Source organism: Ahaetulla prasina, chromosome 1 (assembly GCF_028640845.1).
Source record: "Ahaetulla prasina isolate Xishuangbanna chromosome 1, ASM2864084v1, whole genome shotgun sequence".
NCBI classification, from domain to species: Eukaryota; Metazoa; Chordata; class Lepidosauria; order Squamata; family Colubridae; genus Ahaetulla; species Ahaetulla prasina.
The window spans coordinates 27,226,220-27,247,233 of NC_080539.1; the positions used below are offsets into that span (position 1 = coordinate 27,226,220).

General features: G+C 43.2%; 2 protein-coding genes across 2 annotated transcripts; one reads left to right on the plus strand and one right to left on the minus strand.

The window, feature by feature from the left end:
* Nucleotides 1-1,867: 1,867 nt before the first annotated feature.
* LOC131188043 (claudin-like protein ZF-A89) lies at nucleotides 1,868-6,663 on the plus strand. The gene is made up of 2 exons (XM_058162989.1): nucleotides 1,868-2,231; nucleotides 6,296-6,663. Exons 1-2 carry the CDS (start codon nucleotides 1,868-1,870, stop codon nucleotides 6,388-6,390), a joined length of 459 nt encoding a protein of 152 aa, XP_058018972.1. The 3' UTR covers nucleotides 6,391-6,663.
* A 3,291-nt stretch (nucleotides 6,664-9,954) lies between these two features.
* METTL27 (methyltransferase like 27) lies at nucleotides 9,955-20,719 on the minus strand. The gene is made up of 6 exons (XM_058164544.1): nucleotides 20,426-20,719; nucleotides 18,331-18,459; nucleotides 16,118-16,253; nucleotides 15,874-15,966; nucleotides 11,201-11,456; nucleotides 9,955-10,365 (listed from the first exon to the last, which is right to left on the minus strand). Exons 1-5 carry the CDS (start codon nucleotides 20,690-20,692, stop codon nucleotides 11,242-11,244), a joined length of 840 nt encoding a protein of 279 aa, XP_058020527.1. The 5' UTR covers nucleotides 20,693-20,719; the 3' UTR covers nucleotides 9,955-10,365; nucleotides 11,201-11,241.
* Nucleotides 20,720-21,014: the final 295 nt, after the last annotated feature.

A 21,014-nucleotide genomic window follows, 5' to 3' on the forward strand; every position in this document is an offset into this window, starting at 1 on the left:
TGGACGGATGGGCGTAGCCTCCCACCACTGCCACTACCAGTTTACCTGATCCGGGGCAAACCAGTAGCAACCCATCACTGAATTGTAGGAAAAAGTTCTTTGTATTTTGTTTTTCCAGTTTTTTTGGGTTGTTTTTTTTTTAGCAAAACAATGCAGGTATTTTGTCCTAAAGTTTATAATCCCAGCAGCTCCAAAAAGATAGGAAAGAACCCCAAGTTTTGTTATCCCCTAACAATTACGTTGTAGAGCTGACTTAGCATCAATCAATATGGACACTCTTAATTAAGCCTGGAGCAATAAGTGTTCTACATGAATTACAAAAAAGGAAAGTTTTAGGATGCGGTCCTTCGTTCAGGTCAATTTGACTTTCTCAGAAACTTCACAACTGTTTATTTATTTATTTATTTATTTATATAATCATATTTATATACCGCCCTATCTCCCGAAGGACTCAGGGCGGTTCACAGGCACTTTAAAAACATATAAATACAATATAAAAGTAATTAAAAAACTTATTCTAATAGCCCGTTAATTAAAATATAAAAATAAAACCCAATTAAAACCCATAAGTTTAAAATCTAGCTCAGTCCTGCACAATTAAATAAGTATGTTTTAAGCCCGCGGCGGAAGGTCCGAAGGTCCGGAAGCTGACGAAGTCCGGGGGGTAGTTCGTTCCAGAGGGTGGGAGCCCCCACAGAGAAGGCCCTTCCCCTGGGCGTCGCCAGACGACATTGCCTCGCTGACGGCACCCTGAGGAGACCCTCTCTATGAGAGCGCACGGGTCGGTGAGAGGTATTCGATAGCAGTAGGCGGTCCCGTAAATAACCCGGCCCAATGCCATGGAGCGCTTTAAAGGTGGTCACCAAAACCTTGAAGCGCACCCGGAAGGCCACAGGTAGCCAGTGCAGTCTGCGCAGGATGGGTGTTATCACGGGAGCCACGAGGGCTCCATCTATCACCCGCGCAGCCGCATTCTGGACTAACTGTAGCCTCCGGATGCCCTTCAAGGGGAGCCCCATGTAGAGAGCATTGCAGTAATCCAGGCGAGACGTCACGAGTGCGTGAGTGACCGTGCATAGGGCATCCCGGTCCAGAAAGGGGCGCAACTGGCGTACCAGGCGAACCTGGTAGAACGCTCTCCTGGAGACGGCCGTCAAATGATCTTCTAGAGACAGCCGTTCATCCAGGAGGACGCCTAAGTTGCGGACCCTCTCCATCGGGGCCAATGACTCGCCACCGATGGTCAGCCGCGGATTTAGTTGACTGTACCGGGATGCCGGCATCCACAGCCACTCTGTCTTGGCGGGATTGAGCTTGAGCCTGTTTCTCCCCATCCAGACCCGTACGGCCTCCAGACACCGGGACAGCACTTCGATAGCTGTTGAATGTATAGTTTTAATTTGCACAAAAGGAATTTATTTATTTATTTATTTGATTTTTCAAATAAATTCAAATTGAATTCTCTGAAAATGTGTCTTGATTCATGTATCTGTAAATATTAGTTCTTTGAGCTGAGGAATGCAACATACCGGTACCTTCCCTTCCCATCCTTGAATAAGACTAAAATCCTTTTTGTGGGTTACCTGCATATGTCCTAGCTATTTTATTTATTTTAATTTTATTTTATTTGTCAAATACATATAAGATAACAGATATAAGTATAAACATGATTATGAATAGAGGATAAGGATACGAGTAAATGGGGACTGTAGGAGAGGGACGGTAGGCACATTGGTACACTTATGCACTCCCCTTACAGACCTCTTAGGAATGGGGTGAAGTCAACAGTAGATAGTCTAAGGTTAAAGTTATGGTGCTGCTTTCATCCTAATCAATCAGGGTTCTGTTTCCAGCAGGTGGGAGCACGATGGCAGCCTTGGCCCTGCAGCTGGTTGGGCTGGCACTGTCTATCCTGGGCTGGCTGGGCTCTATTTTGGCCTGCGCCCTACCCATGTGGAAGGTGACGGCTTTCATCGGATCTAACATCATTGTGGCACAGGTCTTCTGGGAGGGGCTGTGGATGAACTGTGTTTATGAAAGCACCGGTCAGATGCAATGCAAGGTCTACGACTCTCTACTTGACCTACCAGCAGACCTACAAACCACCCGGGCCTTGGTGGTGGTCTCCATCGCCATGTCTTTCCTGGCTCTCCTGATTGCCATCTCTGGAGTAAGGTGCACCCACTTCGTAGAAGACCCAAATACCAAGGCCAAAGTTTTAAGGATAGCCGGTATGGTGTTCATGCTAGCTGGAATGGCGCTCCTCTTTCCCGTCTCTTGGTCAGCAAGGAACATTGTCAGCAACTTCTATAACCCACTCATTCCTGAGGCCCTGAAGAGAGAGCTGGGTATTTCACTTTACATAGGTTGGGCAGCTAGTGCTTTCCTGATCCTTGGTGGAGGCACGTTCTGTTGTTTCCTTCCTCCAAAGGAGGACAATAAATCCTATCCAATGAGATATTGGACAGGAAGACACCCTCCCGCGAGCAACTATGCCCGCAAAGACTATGTCTGACCCTTCTTGGAAAAGCTACCTCTCCCCCAGAGGTGCTATTCAGCAGGTTCTGGAAGATTCTGGAGAACCGGTAGCGGAAATTTTGAATAGTTCAGAGAATCGGCAAATACCACCTCTGCCTGGCCCCAGAGTGGGGAGGGAATGGGGATTTTGCAATATCCTTCCCCTGCCACACCCACCAAGCCATACCCACCAAGCCACACCAAGCCCACCAAGCCATGCCCACAGAACCGGTAGTAAAATAAAATTGAATTCCACCACTGCCCTCCCCCCCTCTTACTCCAAGCCTTGAGAAAGAAGGTTCGGCTGGCAAAAAGGACTCATCCGATGCAATGATGTCACAGAATATAAATCTTGCGATGCCAATAGCCTGTCAGGCCTGTCTACACGAAGCACACATTGACATGACATGCGACACCAAGAGAAAGTTCACTCCAGCCGTTTGTAATCCTTTTATTTGACAAAGAAGTATTATTTCGTGGTACGTGAGAGTTTCCTCAAATGAGTGCTGTGGCTTGATGATATGCCAAGGATTGTATCAGAAACATGAATTAACTCAGGCTTTGGCAATGGTTTTTTTTAGGGTCAAGTGGACATAAATTTAAGAGCGTAATCTAAGGTGTGGCTAGTTCCAAAATTGTCTGGGGCTGAGTGGCATACAAATTGGATAGATAAAGATAGATAATAGATAGATGAGAGATGATGAGAGATAGATAAAGGCTGCCACCGTGGATAGGTGAGTAGTCATAAGGTGCCTTTTTCTTAACACCTGAATATTTCTTCTTGCATTTTTGTCTTGTGTAGGTGGACTCATTTCCACAGAAAGCGCTGGGGAACAGACATCTACTCTTCTTGTTTTCCAAGAATATTATAGCATTTTCCAAAGACCGAGAGATATTCGGGAGAAGGGGAGAGAAAGAGCCAGAAGTTAGTGCCTGATTTTGCAGTTTCCAGTTTAGGCTATATTGGGTGGGATGAGGATTCTGCTTGATGCCAAGCAATTCCTTGGCATCAGGTTGCCTACCTCTGGCCTGGACCTTTCAGTTCCTCTCAAGAACTGTCTTGAGCCCTTCAGGTATGTTGCTCTACATACAAATTAGGGGCTTTCCCCACTGCGGAAGCTACCAATCTTTGAGTCAGCAGAAACCTACACCAGCATAACATTTGCTAGCTTAATGTGGATCCACCTCCTGCATCCAAAGCCAATTGGTGCCATGTAGAGGTAGTCCTGGACTTATGACCACAATTGAGCCCAACATTTCAGTTGCTAAATGAGATGTTTGTTAAGTGAGTTTTGCCCCGTTTTATGACCTTTCTTGCCACAGCTGTTGAGTAAATAACTGCAGTTGATAAGTTAGTAAGCCGGTTGTTAAGTGAATCTGGCCTCCCCATTGGTTTTGCTTGTCAGAAGGTCGCAAAAGGGGATCACGTGATCTTGGGACACAGCGACGGTCATAAATATGAACCAGTTGCCAAGCATCTGAATTTTGATCATATGATCATGGAAATGCTGGAAAGGGTGTAAGTGTGAAAAACAGTCATAAGTCATTTTTTTCCAGTGCTGTTGTAACTTTGAATATTCACTAAACGAACTGTTGTACCTGTAGTAGGGTTCTGATTGAGCATGAGCACAGAATGTTAAAGGATGGGATTGGTGCTTTCCTTTGACTTTCCTCCCTTCCCCTCCCACTAAATATCTCCAGCCCATGGAATAAAGTCCACCAGCCATTCTCCTTAATGTGAGATGAGGAAGAGACTTGAGGAGGGGGCGGGAGTTTTGATGGATGACAAAATTGCGGGATTTAGTTCTCAGTCAATAAATGTTCCTAGTTTTGCACAAGTGAAGTCAAAATAACCTAATAGCTGAAAGGAGGTTGTGTGCATTTTGAAGTTGGGAGGGGCAGATAGACGGCTGTTCTGCTTGGTCACAGAGTTCTCCCCTCATCTATTTGTTCAGTTGTTAGTTGTTTGTTCAGTTGTTAGTTGGGCTTTCTTTGAAGACACACACAGCCAGCTCCTAACCCCATTTAACAGATGTGATGTCGGAGGGACAATGGAAACAGAGCTAGCCAATTTTTAGAACTGCTAACCATCTCCCAATAGCTGATATAGGATCCCATGTTCAAAATCAGCCCTCCAAAGTGTGCAAAATTGAGAACCTCATTTGAAATAACTGGAATTACTCACTGTCCAAACTGGGGAAAAAAGCACCAAAGACATGAAGGGAAGGGGCATGCCCACAGCAGTCTAAAGTGGCTGATCCCACCCATTAGCAATCACTTGATTGTGCCAATAACAAAATAGTTAATGAAGCAAAGCAGACTGCACCTACAAGTCAGAGGTGGGTTTCAGCAGGTTCTGGAGAACCGGTAGTGGAAATTTTGAGTAGTTTGGAGAACCGGTAGTAAAAATTCTGACTGGCTCCGCCCCCATCTATTCTCTGTCTCCTGAGTCCCAGCTGATTGGGAGGAAATGGGGATTTTGAAGTAACCTCCTCCTGGAGTGGGGAGGGAATGGAGATTTTACAGTATCCTTCCCCTGGAGTGGGGAGGGAATGGAGATTTTACAGTATCCTTCCCCTGGAGTGGGGAGGGAATGGAGATTTTACAGTATCCTTCCCCTGGAGTGGGGAGGGAATGGAGATTTTACAGTATCCTTCCCCTGCCATGCCCACCAAGCCACACCCACAGAACCGGTAGCAAATTTTTTTTGAAACCCACCACTGCTACATGTAGTCCTCAGTTTACAACAATTGGTTTAGCAACGGTGCTAAAGAAAGATATTTACAACCAGTTCTCCCAATTTTGATTGTTGCAGCATCTCTGAAGTCACGTAATCAAAATTCAAGCACTTGTATTTATGCAGTTGCAGCATCCCAGGGTCACGTGATCACCTTTTGCAATCTTTTGCCAGGGATTTCCTGGCAAGCAAAGTCAACAGGGAAGCCAGATTCACTTAAAGACTGCCTCATATAAAATCATGAAATTGGGGTGTGACTCATTTTATAGCTGTCTTACTCAGAACTGGAAGTTCTGGCCCTGACTGGGACCATAAGTTGAGTATTATTACCTGTATCAAAACAGCGGTGGGATTCAGCCAGTTTGCACCACTTCGGGAGAACCGGTTGTTAACTTTCCGAGCAGTTTGGTGAACTGCTTGTTGGAAGAAATCATTAGGGCAGAGAACCGGTGGTTAAATTATTTGAATTCCACAACTGTATCAAAACAGCCACAAGTTGCTGCCTGATTAAGAGGAAAAGCACTACTTAAGCATAGGGACAGCGGTGTACGATCTCCTGCTTTGGGGGCGGGGGGGTTGGACTAGATGACCTACAAGGTCCCTTCCAACTCTGTTAATCTGTTAAATCCGTTAAAAGAAAATTTAAAGCTGCCTAAGGCAGGGGTCTCCAACCTTGATCCCTTTAAGACTTGTGGACTTCAACTCCCAGAGTCCCTTAGCCAGCAAAGCAAAGCTGGCTGAGGAACTCTGGGAGTTGAAGTCCACAAGTCTTAAAGGGACCAAGGTTGGAGACCCCTGATCTAGGATAAAATCTGTTTTCCTTTAAAACAAATACGATTTATCAAACAATTTGTTTTGAAGGCAACCCATCCACCCAACTCAGAATCTCCCATCCTAACAATCCTTCTATTTTCCGTTTCTTGTGTATTTTGCTTCAAAATTTTCTTCTGCTCAGGCGTTGGTGTTTTGCAGACGTCCCCTTAGCTGTCAGAGTCCAACAAGATTTGCATAACATCCGTTTCTTTGCCTCTTCTCAATTAGGGTCACCTTGCACCGAAGGACATGTGATCCACCCTGCGCACTTTGATATTTTAAAACAAACAGTTCCGAATGGAAAAGAACAAGCAGAAATTTAAAAGCCTCATAAACCAGGCGCAAACTGAAGCGAGAATGACGGTTACTTTTTAAATGAAACTGCGTTGAAGTGGTATTGTCTCAAGAGGAGGAAGTGGTTTCTAGACAGGAGTTCAACTGGCTAAGAACTTCCTGAAAGGAATTTTCATTCAGTTGCACAAGCAATTCTAATTATTTGTCTGAGAAAAGCAATATTTATCAAGATCTTTGTCAAAAGGGTCCGTCCATTGTTCTGTTGGCAGAAAATAGGACATGTGTACTGTACATAAGGAGTGTGGCTGCACCTTTCTTTATGAGACTGAAGCCCTAACCCTTGACCTGTAAGCAGAATGTGCAGGAAAGGAAGGAACACATGACAAAACATGGGGAAGGCCAGAACAAAAATTAAATTATATTGAACGTTAATTAAATAAATTGTTCTTTCCTTGTATTAAATACTGTATTCCCATCATTTTGGGAACAACCTAAAGGTTTGCATTGCCTTAGATTTGTATACTAGGCTCTTTTCCCCAAACATTTTTATCTTGATTACTGAATTAACCCATTTTCTGAAATCTGTACACTACGAAAACTCTCATACCTTTAACTTTGGGTGAAATGACGCAGGTACCTCAAATGGAGTAATTTACAGGATGCATTCAAAATCTCGGATCCATGACTTCCATGGAATTAAAGTTCGGCAAGTTTTATAAAACATTTTATGACATAAAGCATTTTAGCACACAATACAAAATATGAAACTCTTCTGTAGTCCACTTTTGGTGCTTGACTATAGCAGAGTCAACATGGAATCCTTTCAAGGTAAGTACAGCTCAATCAATGGTGGGTTGCTACCGTTAGCTCCGGTTTGGGTGAATTGGTAGCAGCGGTGGCGGTAGACTCTGCCTACCCACCCCGACGTCATCAAATAAGCTCTGCACATGTGCAGAAGTTGCACACGCACGAACCGGTAGCAAAGATAAGTGAAACCCACCACTGTGCTCAACTTACAACAGTACTTTTAATGACCGTTCAAAGTTACAGGCGCTGAAAAAGTGACTTAATACTGTTTTTCTTTTATGACCATCGTTGTATCTCTGTGGTCACGTGATCAAAATTCAGATGCTTGGCAACCGACTCATATTTATGACAATTGGAGTAACCAGGGTCATGTGATCACGTTTGGCGACCTTCTGACAAGCAATGGGGAAGCCAGGTTCACTTAACAACTGTGTTACTAACTTAACAACTGCAGTTATTCACTTAACAAATGTGGGAAGAAACGTCATGAAATGGGGAAAAATTCACTTAACAATTTTCTTGCTTAGGAACAGAAATTTGGGGCTCAGTTGTGGTCTTAAATTGAGGACTACTTGTACATCTTTACACTGATTTTTTAAAAGATCAGTTTTCCACTACTCTAGCAACTCTGCCATTATTGAAGGCATTGAGGAATCTGATAAGGAAATTTCTTTGAAAGAATGACCCAACGTGTCACAGCATGTCTCATGCTACTATATGGTGGATCACAAATTACCAGATAGGTAGAATGATTCACACAAAATGCCAACCCTTTAAAACAGGGGTCACCCCCAGACTGCAGACCAGGGGTGAAATTCAGCAGATTCTGACAGGTTCTGGAGAACCGGTATCGGAAATTTTGAGTAGTTTGGAGAACCAGCAAAATACCACCTCTGGTTGGCCCCAGAGTGGGGTGGAAATGGAGATTTTGCAATATCCTTCCCCCAGGAGTGGGGAGGGAATGGGGATTTTGCAGTATCCTTCCCCTGCCATACCCACCAAGCCATGGCCACAGAACCGGTAGGGAAAAATTTTGAATTTCACCCCTGCTGCAGACCATTTGGAACCATGAAGCTCCATTTGTTTGAGCGACAGGGCCTCATATTTGCTTGTGAAGCTCCATTTGCGTAAGTGGCAGGCATGCGCACCTATCGCTTGTCCAAATGGAGTTGCACGTGCTCACATGCGTGCCTCCCATTCACACAGAACCATTCCCTCCCCCTCCTGCTAGACCACCAAGCCGGAAAGATTGGGCACCACTGCTCTAAAAGACTCCCAAATCTAACTTTGCCCAAGTGTCTGATTGCATGAATGCACCTGGCGGGTTGCCACTTCTGCATGAAGAAGCCTGTAGGTATATCAGTTTAAACCTCCATGATTAGTTTGATGGTCCATTATCCACAAGTCCAAACTTTTTATTGAAGGCAGCTCAGTGCTTAAGCCATCTTTTCCTTCCTCTCTTCTCAGTCTGCCTCCCCATAAATTCTTTTGCCTCCTAGAGGGAGAAACCAGCCTGGCAACTCAGAACTCTCCAGGTTTCAAAGAAAGCAAAACCATTTTTGACAAGCACTCTCATTTTCATGGACCTTGTTTCAACTTGTTCAGTGGGGAGGGGACACTCCAAATATTCTGCCCTAATCAATTTTACTTTTGGATTCAATGCTTTTCCATTTCATGACGATGATCTTGGTTGCAAAAATTATACAGGTAGTCCTCAACTTACGAGCACAATGGAGCCCAAACTTCCTGTTGCTAAGCAAGACATTTATGAAGTGAATTGTGCTCCATTTTATGGCCATTTTGCACAGCTGTTAAGCAAATCAACTGCATTAAGTGAATCGTGTAGTCATTAAGCAGTTCTGGTTTCCTGCCATTGACTTTGCTTGTCAAAAGCTGGCTGGGAAGGTCACAAATGGTGATCACAGGAACCCAGGACAATTCCACTGTCATAAATACATGTCAGTTGTCAAGTGCCCGAATTTTGATCACGTGGCCACAGGGATGTTACAATGGTGTTCAGTGTGAAAACTCGTCATCAGTCACTTTTTTTTCAGTGCCATTGTAACTCTGAATGGTCATTAAACTAATGGTTGTAAGTCAAGGACTACCTACACTACTATTACTACAGTACTATACAACATTGGTCTCCAACCTTTCCCACTTGGTGGACCGGCAGAGGCGGTGGCAATGGTGGTGGTGGTGGGGGACAGTTTTGTGTGTGTGTGCATGCCACTTTCACAAATGCAGCTTTGTGTGTGTACACGTGTGCACACTCACCCACTACTTCTGTGACCTGGCTCCAAACAGGCTGGGGCCCAGCAGCATTGGGCTGCAGCCTGGGAGTTGGAGACCTCTGCTATACAACTACTCTCGAGGAATGAGAGCTCCCCTTCAAATGATGCTGCCAAATTGGAACCAGCTAAGTGTATAAAACTGTTTCTTTCCCTCATGTTCACGCATCCCCTGAAATTTTGTTTTCATGTCCACACATCTCCATCCACGTAGCTTCTGTGGAACGAGCAGAGACGTTAAACCGTTCAGAGCACTGGATCTCTTTCAAAGATGGGAATAATAACATTCAAGGCAGTCTGCAAGGCGTAGTCTACAGGTAAACATCCTAAGCCCTGTGTGGTCTCCTAAAGGCTCCAGACCTTCCCAGAGCCACAGTGCAATTGTAATTTTTAGTGAGACAGAGGATGGAAATTATTAACTATGTGGGGAGTATTCACCATAGCAGCATTTAATTGATTTAACATCATTTAAATTTAAATTGTTCGGCCCTTACGTGCTTTTTTGTCCTGGCCTCGCCCACTTCTATGAATACGGCCCCTGGAACACCTCTCAAAGGAATGTGTCCAAACCACTCATTCCAGTCAAGGTGTAAATATAAGTACCCAGCAGGCTGAAAAGGTCTAAGCCAGCATCCTGCTTCCAGCAGTGACACAAGGATGGCCATCTTCTTCCCTTGGAATTCCAGCAAATGACATTAAAAAGCAGGCTATTTCTCAACAGGGAGATTCCATATAGTTTTAATTGCTAGGTGTTACTCGTCGCATGCATTTCCTCTTCTTCTTTAAAGCCATCCTAGCATTGGCCATCACTGCCACTAGTATTTTTGGCCCCAAAGAAATATAAATTATTTTTGGAACCTGATTATCTCTAGCGCCGTCTGTCTTGCAAACGCTGCTGATTGATTCCTATGAACAAATTGAAGGCCTGTGTTCAAAATTACGAGAATTCTCATTTCTGCTTTTTGTGCAGTTTTTAAATATGTCTCTTCCCTGTTCTCCCTGCCTTTTCTTATCTTCTGCCATAAACAAACATTTTACCCAGAACCTTGGTACTCTCCAGTTCTCATTGCTTTTACCCACCGTACACAGCCCAATCTCTGGAGAGGCGTTGACTTGGAGGGCGTGAAAAAAGAGAAGGCAGGCATTTGGAGATTCTGCTTTCTTCCTTGAAGTTCTCTTCACACTCTCAGGAATTTTCATGAATTTTCTGATATCTGCAAAGGTTCAACCCACAAGCAGCTATATTCCCTATGCTGGCCTTTCCCTACCAGGGGCCTTTGAGAAATGATGAGCTATAAGCACCATACTTCCCAGTTAGTAGAACAAATGGCTATGCTGGCTGGGATTTACAAGAGGGTTAATTCCCTGAGTCAGGAGAATGATTGGCGGGGATGGGTGGGTGGGAGATAGCCACAAAGCGACAAACACACTTATAATATGCACAGTATTGCAAATATTCAGCAGTCTTGATTCAGAAGTGAAAACTCCAGAAAGACTTCACAAATGAAGACTGTTGGAGGGGAAGCTGGGAACATTGTTATGCAAAAACATGAAATTATGGAAGTGCCAGAACCTAAATTAGTCTGGAACCCATTGAATATTTATGGCAGCTCCTTAAGTGATAAAGAAAAAATACTCTGCAAACAAACCATGGCCCAGCCTACTTTATTACTGTTTCACTTTAAAAAAAAATAATACAGATTTTGAAGCTAAGCCTTTTGGGAGGGGCTCCAGAGTCTACCTTGAAGATCTTCCAACATGAAGAATGTTTAAACCAGACTTTTATTTTTTTCGGTATATGTAAACCACGCCAGAGATATAATCCGAGTCCTGATCAGATTCCTGATGTGATGTTGCTCTCTCCCATTTTTCGACTTCCTGCATCCCAACCTTTTCCCACAATCCTTGCTGCTCCAGGTCATTCAGCAACTGCTGCAGTTCAATCTTGTATGGTAAGTTGCTTGAGTTGTTTCGTGTGGTCAGACACACATAGCCACCTGTTGTGCAAGATCACACACAGCATTTCAATCTAAAATCATTAGGAAAGCCTTGATAATCCTAGAAACAAGGATTATCCTTGCACAGGTCATAATATGGAAGAAATTTGTAAATAAATAAATAAAAATAAAATAAATACAGCAAACATAAGCATATAATTTAGGCTATCATATTGACTGTTTTAACCTGTTCCTTACAGGTTAAAGCTTGCACCTGCTTAAGTTCAAAATCCAGAAAAGGTCAGCCACAGAATGCCCTTCTGTGGAAGAAAATCCAGCAATACAGAGTCCTTTTTAAGAGCAATGTAGAGATGAAACTGTTTTAGATGCACTAATGCTCTCATATAGGAGCATTCTCCCTCTTACAATCAGACAATGAAATGAAAGTAGGAGAAAGGGAAGGACAAGATGGCAAATCTCCCTGTTCCTGATGAAACTGAATGGGTGAGTTTCCATAAATGCTAGATTAAGATAAAATGTGGTTGAGCAATTTTTGGTGGAACACAGCTATAGCTCAGATTGTGGGAGCCAAGCTATTACATTAAACTGTAGCATGGTTCTACTTGTGCAGGCAACAGCATACAGGTAGTCCTCGACATACGACTACAGTTGAGCCTAAGATTTTCTGTTGCTAAGTGAGACATTTGTTAAATGAGTTTTGCCCCATTTTATGACCTTTCTTGCCACATTTGTTAAGTGAGTCACTGTAGTTGTAATGTTAGTAACATGGTTGCTAGGTGGAATCTGGCTTCCTCAATGACAATGCTTGTCAGAAAGTCGCAAAAGGTGATCACATGACCCCAGGACATTGCAACCATCATAAATACGAGTTGCTTCCAAGTATCTGAATTTTGATCATGTGACCATGGGGATGCTGCAACATTTGTGAAAACTGGTCATACATTATTTTTTTTCAGTGCCGTTGAAACCTCAAACAGTCGCTAAATAAACTGTTATAAGTTGAGGACTACCTGTATTCTCTGGACACAGGATTTAGCATTGTTAATCCAGGTTAAGGGTCGAGTATGATGTGTGAACCTCACCCTGATCACCTAGTAATTTAGAGGGCAGAGGTAACCAAAAAGCAAATTTGCGGTGAAGAAACTGGCAAAGTTTGTTCACTGCATCTTCATACAGGGAAGAGAAATTAAATAGCAAAATAAAACCATTGCCAAATGCAGGTAAGGAGATCAAAAGGAGGAAGAGGAGGCAAGCGATGACTAAAACTAAATTCCTGAGAAAGAACGTGTCTGATTCCGGATATTCACATAGGTGCGCACACAGAAATATAGGCAATCTAAAGAAAGGAGACAATTCAACCTATATGGTTTTGCAAGGTTCCGATCAAAACACATTTTAAATGGCATTTCTCTCTTTCAGTCCTGCAACACCCACGAAAGTGTGTATTTCTGCTCCATGGTCTGTTTATGAAGTGTTGGCAAGAGAGCAGCACCATCTAGTGGTTATAAGTTATTCATCTAACATCCTGTATCCAAAAGGGGCTTTATTTAGTCCGTTTGGGAAACCCTCAAAGCAGTTAAAAACCCCAAAGGTTTCTTAGGCGTGGTTACTATTTAAAGGTCAACTGCCTCTGAATGGGTATGTGTGTGTGTGGATCCATTTAGAAATCCCCGTTCGATCCCTTTCCCATCTCCACTCCATGCATTTTGTCTGACCTCTTTTTAAAAAGATACGCAACTATCATTGCATCTTGCAACAGAGCATTTCAGAAATTAATTGCACGTTGTGTGACAGTCCTTTCTCTTTCTTGTTTTAATCATTACCATGTTTCACAAGATCAGCCTGCGATCCAGTTGCACATACAATTTCTGGAGATGACATTCAGGTGCCTTGGAGGAAACTCAAGCTAAGGCACATTCAAATAAACCAGGGGTGTCAAACTCTTGTCGTCACATTGTCGTCACATTATCGTGACTTTCCTCCCCTTTGCTAAAATGGGGCTGGGCGTAGCCAGCGCGTGACGCATCTGGCCCATGGGCCGCAAGTTTGACACCCCTGAAATAAACCATGCATCCCTCTTAACCTGCACTGGGCCTGTTCTAATGAAAAGCATCACGGATCCAAGCACCATAATCTCTGGGGAATGAATCAGCGTCAATTTGATGGGTCAAAAAAGCAAGAGGACTGGCGTAGCTTTGCAATCCAAGCCCCACGTCTTGTGTACTGTATAAAAGGAGTAGAAAGGATCCAACACTCCAGTAGTCCCTGCCTTGCCCATTTTAGTTCCCCAGATGCCAAAGGGGATTCAATTCTTGTATGTAAGCACTCATAACCGTCTCATCCTAAATCAGATCACCAATCCATCTAGTTTAGAATTATTAACTGTCATAACTGACAGCAGCCTCCTAGATTTGGATCTCTTCCAAATCTGTAATTCCTGAATCACAAGCTATGGTCCTTTTCACCTCCAGGTGCCCATCTATGTTCTCAGTCTAATACCTGATGAAGCAAATATACACCAACAATGCTTCTAGTTCCTAAAGTGTCATAAATCCATTTGTTCTCTTAAGGTCCCATAAAGCATTAAGCAACATTATATGTACAATGAACTTCCCACTGGGGACTGTTACAATGTAAGAACATCCCATTCTTTCTTGTTTCAGCAATGAAAAATTTAGTTAAAGTGCCACTGATTATAGACAATCATATCTGCTTGACCCATGACCTAATTGCATATTTTGATATGTCCTTGACAAAGAAACTGGTAAACATAGCACTTTCCTTGTTACCCATAAAACTTTGGTCTCAATCAACGGTTGCTGCTACCTTTGATAAGAATGATTCTGCCCTCATTAGAGCATCTGGTTAGGATAATTTTGTCCATAATATGTACTGTAAGATAAAACCTTACTCCTATCTCCATTCATGGGACTAAATTTTCTTTGGAAGATTGGAGGGGAAGTATTTGCTTCATTCATGATGCTTCAGACAGTATTTTCAATGATGCTGGCTTAAAATCAGCTTGCTCTCATTTCTGCTTGTGTCGATTTCTTCACAAAGGCTTCCTTCTTAAAACTACTGTATGGGATTTTTAATAAAAGCCAGGATTGATCTGTTCTAAAGCATTTGGCAGACTTCAGCATTTTGAATCAATTCTGATCAGCTGAGAGCTGCAGCATAGCATAAAAGGACCCACTTGAGGGGGAGGGTCCTTCTCTTCATCAATGGCTAGAGGGAATTGGGGTTCAATCTAACGAATCTGACATTTCCAGCTCCTTAATGTCCCTCAGGGCAAGTGTGATGGTATTTCCCGACAGGGTGTTTAGTGTGCAATTACCTTGCCTAATCCACAAAATTTTATGGGGAATGCAGAAAACATGATATAATCTTCCTATATTTCTCCCCCCTCCCGCCATTTTTTTCCTTACCAGAACAAATCTATTAAGGACAGTAAGATGTAACAGTTGCACAATGCTAGTCAGTGTTCAGATCCACTGACCTTCCCTGTCTTATAACTGCTTATTGCACCTTGCCTCCCATAAGCCTAGATTACAGTTTTTCAAATTTAACAATTTTAACCAATGCATGGACTTCAATGCCCAGAATTCTCCCAGTTTGAAAAACAGTGATCTAGATCAAGGTTTCCCAAATCTTGGGAACTTTTAAGATGTGTGGCCTTCAACTCCCAGAATTCCCCAACCAGCCATAATTACAGAATGCTAAAATTAGTTTAAAATTAATGAACTACTGTATTTTTCGGACTATAAGATGCACCTCCCTTTTTTGGGGAGGAAAAAAAATGCCTCTGCCTCCCAGTAATTTGCCTCCTTGCAGCAAACAGCAAACAGCCTGCTTTAGTTTCATATTCAGCACAGTCTGATTAGCACAAGAAAAAAAATCAGCCTCACAGCAATTTGCCTCCTTGCAGCAAACAGCGGAGGCCCACACCACAATAGGCAATGGCAATCCCTGCAGCCTGAAACAGCTGAGAGTCAGGAGGCCGATCCAACTGACAATCAACTGCTTGTGCTAATCAGGCTGTGCTGAAGCTGAAACGGGCTGTTTCTTCTTGGTGCTTGCTGCAAGGAGGTAAATTGCTGGGAGGCAGAGGCCAAAGGGTGAGGGCCAGTGGGTGGGTGGGGCTACATTTGGTGTATAAGACACACCCAAATTTTCACCCTCTTTTAGGGAGGGGAAAAGTGCATCTTATACACCAAAAAAGATGGTAATTAACTATTTTTAAAGGCCAGATCTCAGGAATGCTTGATATTCTCACAGGGAAATAGATAAAATGTTATGAAATTTGGCAATTTCAGACAATGTGAATAATTTTTCATTTTCATCGTTTCACATTCATCGGAATGATATTATGTGGTGATCAGACACCGGCAAAAGTTACCCACCCGTGTTATAAGTCCTCTGAGACTACATCTGAGTCTCTTTTGCAAACGCTTACCTGGCTTGGTGACCAGAAGAAGCTGGGGAATGACACCAGAGGGCACTTGTCCCTCACTGAGCGCACCCACAATTACAGTAGCATCATAGCAGCCTGCAGAGAAGATGAAGAAGTAACAGGTAGCATCAAGGAAGGAGATGGACATCGTTCTCTAGAAATCTCCATGCCTGCCAGCACAGTCCAACTTCTACCCTTTCTTTAATCTATTCAGTCTATTGCTGAGGCTAACTGTTCCCGTTGTTACCTTCAGGAACTGGTAAGGTTTCCTGGCCCAGCAAGCACAACTTCAAATCCTCGTACAGTCCTTTGTGCCGTGCGTGTTCCAACATCTCCCGGCTGCCATCCAGGCCATGGAGATGGCGAAAACCTTTTGCCTGAAGCTTAGAACACAAAGCGTTAAATCACAGGAGGCCAGCCAGAAAAACAGTCAGTCCCTATCTGCCAACAGTTAAATGACTGCTGCAAGCCAAATGGGGTCTGGCCAAGAAAGAATCAATAGGGGGACCTTCAGTGGCAGAATCACACCTGCTGCCATGGTCACTCATGGGGTGATGAAGTGATGAAATGTGGATGATGATGATCCTTATGTAATTGGATGCAATGCCGCATTACCTATAAGGAAAGGCAAAATGGCATCATGACATCATGACACAATTCATCATTAATTTAATTTTATTTGAAACATTTATATAACCGCCCATCTTCTAGCTAACTCTGGGCTTCTCCCAATTTTGAGATCCCAGCAGTTAGCTGGGGATGCCAATGCCTGGCACTGGCACTTCATGTTCTTATGCCAGGAAACAGGCTGCTCTGCAATGCTTAAAATGCTTTTGTGCATGAGCATACATAATCAGTCATTTGCGTGATGATGTCACAGTGTTCATGTCATTATTTTGGTGCCCTTGTACCTTGTAACAGAGGACTGCTCTGATGAAATCAAAACAGTGCTCTCAGTTTCATCCAGTTATTTTAGAACTATTTACCGAGGGATCTGAAACAGTCTTGGAAGAGGCATTCTCTTCTTTGTGTCACACAAGACGGAAGGCATCTTCTAGGATGGTGCCTACAAAGAAATAAGAATGCAACCTGACAAAATCTACTTCTTTCTTATCTATTTATTAAGCAACTATTGATATTACCAGTAATGTCGATTTATATTGATATTGTTTCCTGATTGCTTATTTGTACCCTATGACTATCATTAAGTGTTGTACCTTATGATTCTTGATGAACGTATCTTTTATTTTATGTACACTGAGAACATATGCACTAATTCCTTGTGTGTCCAATCACACTTGGCCAATAAAGAATTCTATTCTATTCTATTCCATTCCATTCCATTCCATTCCATTCCATTCCATTCCATTCCACTCCATTCCACTCTACTCTACTCTACTCTACTCTATGTCATAATTATCTTCTAATAAAATAAATCTTGGGACACCGAAAGCACCAAGTGTTTGAAAGAGAACACATTCCTTCTACAAAAAAGATTTTTAAAAAGTTTATTCTTCTCCCATTATATTCTCTGGAGGTTTTGAACTGCTTCATTCACCCTCAGCAGCATATCCAAGTATCTGTTAGAAACCACAATGACAGCAAAATAATGTCATCATGCCAATGACAGAAATTACATCAAAGTATTATTTACACAATGATCATGACATGCATTGTTATCTCTCCCTCCGTACCTTCACAGTTACAGAAATGAACAATGATGTTCCTGTTTGTGGCCAAAATTGGTAAAAACAGCTTAAAGCTTCTCACACAAATTCTTATCAGTACCAGCCTTAAAAACCATTTGAAAACAATGCTGATGAGACCAACCCTCTCATTAACCTTACTTCAAGGGGAGGGGGGAGAAATCGAATTAATAAGGTAAAGGTAAAGGTTCCCCTCGCACATATGTGCTAGTCGTTGCCGACTCTAGGGGGCAGTGCTCATCTTCGTTTCAAAGCCGAAGAGCCAGCGCTGTCCGAAGACGTCTCCGTGGTTATGTGGCCAGCATGACTCAATGCCAAAGGCGCACGGAACGCTGTTACCTTCCCACCAAAGGTGGTCCCTATTTTTTCTACTTGCATTTTTATGTGTTTTCGAAACTGCTAGGTTGGCAGAAGTTGGGACAAGTAACGGGAGCTCACCCCGTTACACGGCAGCACTAGGGATTCGAACCGCTGAGCTGCCGACCTTTCGATCAACAAACTCAATGTCCTAGCCCCTGAGCCACCGCGTCCCAATAATCGAATGAATAAGGTATCCCAAATGGCAATGGCACAAAGAAAAAACAGGGTTGAAGGCCTGCATGTCGTTTGTAGGGCAGCATTAAGAAAACAGAACTCCCCTCAGTGATGAGTTTCCAAATCACGTCAGAGGGACAATTATAAGATGATAGTTTTCAAAACCTGGTGGAGACCAGCCTAATGTCTCTGGCTGAAGCACGACTCTGATCTCGGTTACCTCCTGGGCCACAAGTCCTGTGCCACAGGCCACATCCAGCACGAGTGCATCCTCAGCTGAACCCTGGAAAATGGAGGCCAAGAAAGCAGCAGCCAGACTTGGGGCTTGGTATTGCAACATTGCCACATCCTAGAAGAGAAAAGAGTTCTAATCACTCCAAGAAGCGGGGAGCTCCAAGGTTTGCATATTTATCTATTAGGTGGTTAAAATAATTGCATCTAATAAAAAGACAGTATCAGCTCCAGAAAGTAAGACCAAGATTTGCTGAAGGCCATCTGTAGAACTTTATAACTGTGCAAAGAGTTCAACTTTGTCCCTTGTCCAAGCAGAACATTTTGCAGTTTTGTTTTGTGGCTCCATTCCAGATGTGCTGGACCAGAGTCTTGTTTCTCCCAGACCCTGAGACCCTTCTCTGGCAAGATAACCTGAAACTCGGCCAGGCTTGGTTAATACTTGGATGAGAGACTACTATGAAGTCTCTGAGTTGTGGTGCTTAAGAAGTTGGAGAACAGATAGTCCTCGAGTTATGACCAGTCACTAAGCAACTATTCAAACTTGTAACAGACCTCCACAGGGCTATTTGCACCTGATTTCAAAGTTCTGACAGCTGCCCCCCCCCACAGTCATGTCAGCTGCTCAGCAACTGGCTGTAGTTACATACATTTGCAGCATCCCCTGGTCCAGTAACAGCATTTTATAATGTTTTTTTTTAATCAAAAACAACTTCTAGTGATGTATGGGTCTGCTTTACAACAGTGATGTTCATTTTACAAACACAGTGTTTGCTTAAAGACTGCTGCAAAAAATATTGTACTTCACATCTGCCCTTAATCAAGGAAACCGATGATGTGACTTTGGGTCACTAACCCTCGGAGCCTATCCTATCTCACCGAGTTGTGGAAATAAAATAAAGGGAGATCCCCACAGAAGCTGCTGGGAAGCCTCAGAGATAAGGAAGGACATAAGTACAGGATGTTTCAAAAAAGTTCTTTTGGCATGTTTCAAATTATGGAGAGTAAATTATTTTGATAAGATTAACATTTTTATTGCTTAATACTTTTTATTAGTGCAGATCAGCTACTTGTTTATAGATTAACCTTTGGTTGGTTTAGGAATGGAGGGGGGTGGGGCTAGATCCCTGAAAAACACTTTTTTGGTCCATTGCACTGTTGAAAAGGGATACACAACTCTAATATTTATATTAATATAGAAATACTCTGCCAATTCAATATATCTAACTATTAAAAGTGGTTCTGTGCTTCAGGCTCGGTATAGGTATTATTTTATTTATTTGTCAATCATATATAAGATAACAGGTAAAAGTATAAACCTAGTTTGGATATATGAAAAGAGTAAGTAAAAAAGGAATATTAGGACAGGGACGGTAGGCACGTGGGTGCACTTATGCACGCCCCTTACAGTATGTAAGTATTATGTAAGTATATAATAATAATATAATATAATATAATATAATATAATATAATATAATATAATATAATATAATATAATATAATATAATATAATATAATATATAGTATATAAATAAATATGTAAGTATTATGGTACGAAAGATCGGAAATTCTCAAATTCCTTCCTTTTAACCCTTCACCGGCATTGGCCAAGCCAGTAGCACGAAGACAACAGTTGAACCCTGTCAACAGTGGACAGCAGGGTAAACACACTCTGCAGTTGCTCAGGAGGACAAACACTTTAAGGCACTAGCACTGATGATGTTACCTAGTTTAGGTAATGAAACGTCTGCCAGAAAACAAGCTCACCCGAAAGCACCAAAGACCCCTCATTTCAGAACAAGAAGGTCTTCTAGTCCAGGGGTCTCCAACCTTGGCATCTTTAAGCCTGGCGGACTTCAACTCCCAGAATTCCCCAGCCAGCAAAGCTGGGAGTTGAAGTCCGCCAGGCTTAAAGGTGCCAAGGTTAGAGACTCCTGTTCTAGTTCAACCCCTGCTCAGGCAGGAAACCCTGTTTCAACCCCGATTCTCCTTTACAAACACTCCTTCCAGAGAGATTCTTGCCTAAGCGACGCGGGGAAGGAAGCAAGGAAAGGAAGCAAGAAAGCAAGGCTGGGGCGTGGCACCTGGTCATAGTCTTCGGCCCAGCCGTTGTAGAAGCGCAGCAGCTGCCGCAGATCGCTTTGGCGGTGCACCTCGGCCACGCGGCGCTGCACTTCGGCCAGGCGGCGGCTGGAGAGAGCGGCCATGGCCAGCTGGAAGCAGGCGGGGCCGTCCCTCCCCGTTGGCCGCCCGGCTCCTACCCAGCCGTTTATGACGCTGCCTCCCACACGAGGCAAAGGGCGACGCGGGGATCGGGAGCTGCTGCGGGTGGGATTCCCATCATCTCCCATAAAATGGAATTGGCTCCAGAGAGCTTTTTTTTTTTTGGTAGATAACAAGGATGTTATTAAGGAGACAAGGAAACAATATTTAAAGCAGGGGGTTTCCAACCTTAGCAACTTTAAGACTTGTGGACTTCAACTCCCAGAATTCCTCAGCTAGCTTTGCTGGCTGAGGAATTCTGGGAGTTGAAGTCCACAAGTCTTAAAAGTTGCCAAGGTTGGAGACCCCTGATCTAAAGGGCAGGTGTGATTGCTGTGTTGTATGAACATGCCCTATTGCTGCCTTTTATCAGTCCGGAAGCTGGGGAAGTAATAAGTACAAGCCAAGGGA